The following is a 6,752-nucleotide window of genomic DNA, read 5'->3' on the forward strand; positions in this document are numbered from 1 at the left end:
TATATTAAAAAAGTATATTTTGGGCTTTTTATGCCTTTATTTTGATAGTACAGTAGAGAGAGAGGAAGGGGAGGCGCCGAGAGGAGGAGGGGAGGGGGGGGGGGGGGGGGCGGGCCAGGAAGCAACGCAAGTAGCTGGTTCAAAATCCCTCCAAATATCTCCAAGTAAAAAAAATACCCGGGAAAATTGCTCTCACACAGTTGACAGCAAAATTCTTTGGTGGCCGGTTTTGTGCTGCGATTGTCAACGTTGCTGTCCACAAAATGCCCGCCACTTCAGAAATACACACCGGGCAGATGCACGCGCAGGACGACGGTAAGAAGACAGAAGTGAGTCCGGCTGCAGAGAAGAAACATTTTGGTGTTTTCTGCGATGAACGGGGATATCTGGACCAGATTGAGTACATCATGCAGCACGGCCGACGGAAGGGTGACCGGACCGGGACTGGAGTCATCTCTGTGTTCGGTGCTCAGTCCAGATACAGTCTGAGAAGTTAGTTTGGACTTTACTCTGTTGACTCCAAGTGTTTAAGTGTCTTTGTTCAATTCAGGTCCTACTACTACTGCAGCTGCTGCTGCTGCTGCTGCTGCTGGAGTAAAAGTGGCGGTAACACTGTCCTAAAATACTCCGTCTGCATTCAGAATAGAAAGAAGGGAAAGCCCTAAAGTATCTGCAAAATCCTACCTAAAACACCAACAGTAAATTGTTCATAATGCCATATTATTATATTACGTTAACAATGCACCATTTTTATGATCATGATTTGTTTTTAAAATCTGCAAAGTAAGTAGTAAAGATAAGTAAATGTGGTGTAATCTGCTGAATAGCAACAAAGACTTGCAGTACAGAAATGCTAAAGAATTGTTTGTGGTCGGTCACCATTATCTATTTAGTCCACCGGAGGGCACCCACAAGTTTATTTTACAACTGTAACATTCCCAGTGAATATCTTGGTCACACATTTTTGATCATCACTTTTAAGGGATTTATGTTATTGTTTGTTTATGTAAAAAAAAAAAAAAAAAATCAGTTGATGTATCTTCTTTTTAAATCCTCTCAAATATCAGGCTATAATATATACTGTCAAATAACCTGCTCGTGTTCTTTGTGTGTTTTGTAGACCAGTTTCCTTTGCTAACAACCAAGAGGGTGTTTTGGAAAGGGATCCTTGAAGAGCTGCTGTGGTTTATTAAGGTGAGCAATGACGACTTGATTTTTTTTGCAATTTAGGTGGACTGAGCCTTTAAGTTCACATGCAGCATTTCTATTTGCGGCTTCAAGTCAAATCGCTGAATTAGGCGCCAATATTTATTTTGATGTCTGTCACAGGGATCAACAAATGCCAAGGAGCTCTCGGACAAAGGGGTGAAGATTTGGGAGGCCAACGGGTCCCGGGAGTTCCTGGACAATCTCGGGTTCACAGACAGAGAGGAGGGCGACCTGGGACCTGTGTATGGTTTCCAGTGGAGGCACTTTGGTGCAGAATACACAAACATGCATGCAGGTACAGTATGTCAAAGCCACGCCCAGCATAGTTTAATCAGTCATCAAAGTAACTGGGGCTGAATCGCATAAAGATGATCGATCTCGATTTGTTAAACAATTCCCTTAAACGGCTCATATTTGGCATGCTGCAGCTAAACACGCCTAACGGATTACCGGCCTTCAGATCTTTTACTGATCCTTGTCACTGATTCCTTCCTTCAACAGATTACACAGGACAAGGTGTTGACCAGCTGCAGAAAGTCATCGACACCATCAAAAAGAATCCAGAGGACAGGCGCATCATCATGTGCGCTTGGAACGTCAAAGGTGCGGCAGATACCAAAATTCACCTTCATTTCAGACTGGTGTAGAACTCTCTTAAATCTCATGTTGTTGACGTATGATGAGTAAAATATAAACCTCTCCTTACACATGCTTTTTCAGACCTGCCTCACATGGCTCTGCCCCCCTGCCACGCCCTCTGCCAGTTCTACGTGTGTGATGGCGAGCTGTCGTGTCAGCTGTACCAGCGCTCAGGTGATATGGGTCTGGGAGTGCCTTTCAATATCGCCAGCTACGCACTTCTTACCTACATGATCGCCCACATCACAGGACTCAAGGTAAGAGCAGTGCCCTCATGTCGAAGCTCGTAGCTCATTGTGGCGGTAGCCTGTTACCTCAGCTGTCATGTGTTTTTGTTTTCCGTCCCTTCAGACTGGCGACTTCGTTCACACCCTGGGTGATGCTCACATCTACGTCAACCACATTGAACCTCTCAAAGTGCAGGTTGGTCAGTGAAAATAGTTTTTAATCTCTGTTTCCCCACTGGATTTTAAACTTACATCAGCTCGTCTATCTAAACCCGCAGCTCCAGAGGGAGATCCGCCCCTTCCCCAAGCTGAAGATCCTGAGAAAGGTGGAGCATATCGATGATTTCCGTGCAGAAGACTTTGAGATTTTTGACTACAACCCCCATCCCACCATCAAGATGCAGATGGCTGTGTAACAACCCCAATCTAAAGGCAATTAGGGATGAATATGGTATATGTTGTTTGAGGGAAAAGTTCATTTATCACATTGTTCTTTATTTATAGTATCTGTTCGACTTTCTCTTTTATTACCAAGATCATCAAACCTTTAAATTTTTTACTGGTGTGAAAAACAAATCTACACTTTTCCACAATTTTCTATAGTAGAACTGCTGGTGTTCTGGATGCCTCTGAAATGTTTTTCATCTGGTGTATTTTAAAATAAAGGATCTATTTCTATAAATAAAAAGTTACATTTGTTATGCTTTTGTTGTGCATACTTTTCATTGACATGCTTCAGGAAACTAGTAGCAGTTCAATAGTGCGCTGCAAGTGTAAAATTGAAATTATGCAGTTAAAAAAGATTCCAGCTGGGTTACTGTAACTTAGATGAGTTACTAAGCCTTCGTCATTTGTTCATGTGCAGCTTTCCATGCCTCTCCTTCAGGGTACTGGTGTCTCTGCACTGATGACTCCAGCATCTCACAAGAGTAGCCTGGATCCTGAGAACAGCAGTGTAAACAAACAGTCCCGAGCAATAAGTGTGAATGAGTAACAAGAACAAGTTCACTTTCACTCTGTCGTACCTTTGGGGGCATGTAGTGGGCGTCCTGAATCACCACAGGATTCACGAAGTGTTCGTGGAGGTGGTCCACGTATTCACACATCCTGGGGAGGAAGTTGTGACGCCGATGATAATGTGCTACTCAGACACTGTCAACAGCTCAAACTGGGAACAAAAAAAGACCAAAACACATCCCGCTCTTACCGATCGCTGAGACTTGCAGACACACAGATGTAGTCGAACAGAATCAGATGCTGGACGAGCTCACAGAGGCCGACTCCTCCGGCATGAGGACAAACTGGCACTGAGGGGAAAAAGACATGGTAGCATGTGTATTGTAATATCCATGTTGTCAGACGTGTTAAAAATATAACTGAATACACAAGTTAGCAATACAGTTAAAGGGAGTTTATACTTTTAAAATTTGATCTTTCACTTGGTCAAAGAGAAAATCTTTACTTCTTTACCTGCAGTAGTTGATAAAACTATATTTTACTCTTCCGTTTTATCTTTTCATGGGTCATTTTTTTTTGTTTTTGTTTGAACTCTTACCGTTGAATTTGTGGGCCATCAGCAGCACAGCCAGGTTTTCATTGACGCTGCCCAGCCGACAGCTGTCTATTTGGACAAACTGCAGCGCTGAGGCCTGGAGGAACTGCTTAAACATCACCCTGTTAGCACACTGGAGAGGAAACAGTCAGCCAACCAGACATTTCATTACATCATGTCATCAGATGCAGACAGAGTAGGCAGCGTAGAAGAAACTTGGGCTCTGACCTGCTCTCCTGTTGCCACTCCAATCCCGAGTGGAGCCAAAGCCTGCAACAACAAAGTCAAACACCTTGTATCAGTCTTGAGCCACGGGTGGATTACTGATTAGACTTACAGGGCAAAGGCCAGAGCCTTTCACATGTCTGTGTCCAGGGCCCCGTCACCTCGTAATCTGTCCACGTCTTCAAACACACGAGCAACCTAACTTCTCTCTCACCTTGGAGATAGCAGCGTGACCCAGGATGTCATCTGGAGACGTTGGCTCCTCGATCCAAAGAGGTTTGAACTCCGAGAGGCGGGACACCCAGCTGATGGCCTCGCCTACGTCCCATCTCTGGTTGGCATCGATCATCTAACAAAAAAAATACAACAAAAAACACTTCGATATGCTGTTATTTCCTAAAAAAAAAAAAAAAAAAAGACAATGTCCACGACAAAAACAAATTTACCAACGTGTTATTTGGTCCAATCATTTGCCTGATGAGTCGACACCTGCGAATGTCGTCCTCTAGATCAGCGCCGACTTTCACCTTAAACTTGGTCCAGCCGCCTTCGAGTGCGTCCGTGCAGAGCTGCAGAAAAACACAGCTCGTCATTAAAAGCCGTTTGTCCGGCTACAGATATGTCGTGCATTTTATATAGAACCTGTTTGAGCTGCTGGTCCGGGTATCCAAGCCAAGCACAGGAGGTGGTGTAAGCAGGATAACCCTCTTTCAGCATCTGATCCTCTGGCAGGTGAAAGAAACAGTCGGCACATGTAATAAATACTTGAGAAGTGTGTTTTAATAGAGCAATCATGGAGTGTAGGGGCCTATTATACAGGCTAATAGCACCGCTGTTAGTTTCTAAAGAGGCAATTCCGTTCCACAAAATCCCATCCAACCATGTAATTTATGAGTCTTTTTCTCTTCTGCTCACCTCTCCGCTTCTTGCCCTCCTGTGCGTTCACAAGTATGTCTGAAATAAAAAATAAAAATAAAAATAAAAAAGCACAAAGAGTCTGTTGCTTTGACCACTGGGATCAGAGATTTCTTAAACCCGTCTCACCTACAGCCTCCTCCTCCGTAAGCGCATCAGTGATGTATCTGAAGTCGATGCACGAGACAATCTGCTTGGGATCCTGAACTGACACACGGACGAGCATGATATTTCCCTTGTGATCACATCCTGGACAATAATGATCTTAATTTTTTCCTGTGACTCACCATGTCAACGAGCAGCTTCCACAGTGGCTGCAGGAAAAAAAAATGATGACAACAGGCTGTGAGTCATGAGGTGTCACACTTGTTAAGGAAATAGTGTTTTTTCTCGTAATGGCTCGTCTAATGGCCCCACCTTGTCCTCCGCCCTCGCCCACAGGTCCCACACTGCATTCAGAACCGCAGCAGTGGCCAGGTGGATCACTCCTTTCTCCGGTCCCAACTGTTTCGGACAAGACAAAAGATTTAAGAAGCCAACCTTTGACAACCACTTAAAATATTCAACATTACATAAATAGCACTGAAAAAACAAACAACACGTGTATCGAAAATGGGAGTCACAAAAAAGACTCTGTGAAAAACTAATAGGACAATTTTTAAAAGTGTGTTTAAGAGTGCTAGGTAGACAGGGTTTTAAAATGTCAAAGGACTCCAGGACCTTCAAGAACTATTCCTTTTCACATTTTATTATCTTTTGCACGTTATAAATAGCTTTTTCTTGCATATGAAGAACTCTCTACTTGAAAAGCCTCGATTCAAGATTGGAAACCCTTTCAAACGGTTTGCAAAGCATTTTTTTGTTACATCTAGCAGCAAGTTATGATGGCAGACAATGCAATCAGTAACCAAAAAGGATTTATGTGACCCTTATTTTTTGGATATAAGCATAATATTATTCTGGATGAGGAGACAGAAGCCAGATATCTTCTTAACAGAAGTATTGATGTAGTAGAAAAGGAATCTGATGATGTCTATCAGTGTTTGTGTGCCTGCTCTTACCCATCTCATCTGACCATCGCTGGTCAGGAGGCGGTAAAACCCACGGAAGTCGCTCACAATCTCCTGCAAGGATTTCCCAACAACCAGTCCTGCCAGGGCGTCCACAGCACGCACCACTGCGGGGTGACACAGTTCAAGGCGACAGAGATCAGTCGAACATTACCGACCACGACCACAAGATGGCAGTGCACGGCTCAACTTTGCACACTGGCAAGCGAGAAAAGAAGTGTTAGCTTCAGGTACCGTCGCACACATGACAACATTTCAGATACGTGCGTATAAAATTTCATTATTAAGTACCATTTCGGCATTATGGCTTTTTTAAGTGTCTGTATTATCATTATTATTAAGCATTACAATCAATCGAATTTGCAAAAAGTTGTATTTTTACTCCAGGGTCTCGAAATTCGGAGCTTATTAGGAGCACTTGAACGCAGCAGCACATGTTGCAGTGGTCGTGTCGTGAACTTTGAAGACTCGGAAGTGCCTTGGCTACGCTGTGTGTGTGTGTGTGTGTGTGTGTGTGTGTGTGTGTGTGTGTGTGTGTGTGAGTGAGTGAGAGAGAGACAGAGAAAGAGAGAGAATCTTACCAATCTCGGTGCCTTTTCCTAAAGTAAATGTGAGGCCGAAGCCTTTCAGGCCGCAGTCCGTGTCGATAACCACATATGCGGCTGAATAATCCGGGTCAGTGTGCTGCAGCGCATAAACTTATAGTCAGTTCTCTCCACAATGTAAATGTGAGCACAGTAAAGTGTATGTGCACAGCAGACGGTTCTGCAGAAACTCTCTCACCATCGCATCTGAGCCGTGCTGCTCCAAAGACGTCTGGAATCTCACATCCCTGACTGTCAAACTAATAACTCTCTGCAACATTTTGGCACCGAAGTTTAGTTTGTCTTGTGATTCAGTGGTTCCTTCTCAAGT

The 6,752-nt window shown here is 43.8% G+C and overlaps 2 protein-coding genes across 2 annotated transcripts; one reads left to right on the forward strand and one right to left on the reverse strand.

Moving 5' to 3' along the window:
- Positions 1 to 121: 121 nt before the first annotated feature.
- On the forward strand, positions 122 to 2,756 carry tyms (thymidylate synthetase). The gene is made up of 7 exons (XM_022767102.1): positions 122 to 492; positions 1,121 to 1,194; positions 1,330 to 1,504; positions 1,711 to 1,812; positions 1,930 to 2,105; positions 2,200 to 2,271; positions 2,354 to 2,756. The coding sequence occupies exons 1-7, from the start codon at positions 264 to 266 to the stop codon at positions 2,489 to 2,491; spliced, it is 966 nt and encodes a 321-aa protein (XP_022622823.1). The 5' UTR covers positions 122 to 263; the 3' UTR covers positions 2,492 to 2,756.
- On the reverse strand, positions 2,554 to 6,732 carry enosf1 (enolase superfamily member 1). Its single transcript, XM_022767100.1, has 15 exons — positions 6,621 to 6,732; positions 6,419 to 6,521; positions 5,829 to 5,944; positions 5,185 to 5,271; positions 5,055 to 5,081; positions 4,897 to 4,969; positions 4,768 to 4,806; positions 4,495 to 4,577; positions 4,299 to 4,421; positions 4,067 to 4,201; positions 3,856 to 3,897; positions 3,631 to 3,760; positions 3,283 to 3,382; positions 3,101 to 3,182; positions 2,554 to 3,016 (listed from the first exon to the last, which is right to left on the reverse strand). The coding sequence occupies exons 1-15, from the start codon at positions 6,699 to 6,701 to the stop codon at positions 2,912 to 2,914; spliced, it is 1,326 nt and encodes a 441-aa protein (XP_022622821.1). The 5' UTR covers positions 6,702 to 6,732; the 3' UTR covers positions 2,554 to 2,911.
- Positions 6,733 to 6,752: the final 20 nt, after the last annotated feature.

The sequence above is a fragment of the Seriola dumerili genome, unplaced genomic scaffold (assembly GCF_002260705.1).
Source record: "Seriola dumerili isolate Sdu_G_001 unplaced genomic scaffold, Sdu_1.0 BDQW01001124.1, whole genome shotgun sequence".
In the NCBI taxonomy this organism is placed as follows: domain Eukaryota; kingdom Metazoa; phylum Chordata; class Actinopteri; order Carangiformes; family Carangidae; genus Seriola; species Seriola dumerili.

Coding starts and splice junctions, on each gene's coding strand:
- tyms (XM_022767102.1), top strand. CDS start 264: ATGCCCGCCACTTCAGAAATACACACCGGGCAGATGCACGCGCAGGAC. Junction 493..1,120: donor GTCCAGATACAGTCTGAGAA/GTTAGTTTGGAC, acceptor TGTGTTTTGTAG/ACCAGTTTCCTTTGCTAACA. Junction 1,505..1,710: donor ATACACAAACATGCATGCAG/GTACAGTATGTC, acceptor TTCCTTCAACAG/ATTACACAGGACAAGGTGTT.
- enosf1 (XM_022767100.1), bottom strand. CDS start 6,701: ATGTTGCAGAGAGTTATTAGTTTGACAGTCAGGGATGTGAGATTCCAG. Junction 6,522..6,620: donor AGCACGGCTCAGATGCGATG/GTGAGAGAGTTT, acceptor TATGCGCTGCAG/CACACTGACCCGGATTATTC. Junction 3,383..3,630: donor GATGGCCCACAAATTCAACG/GTAAGAGTTCAA, acceptor TTTTCCCCTCAG/TGCCAGTTTGTCCTCATGCC.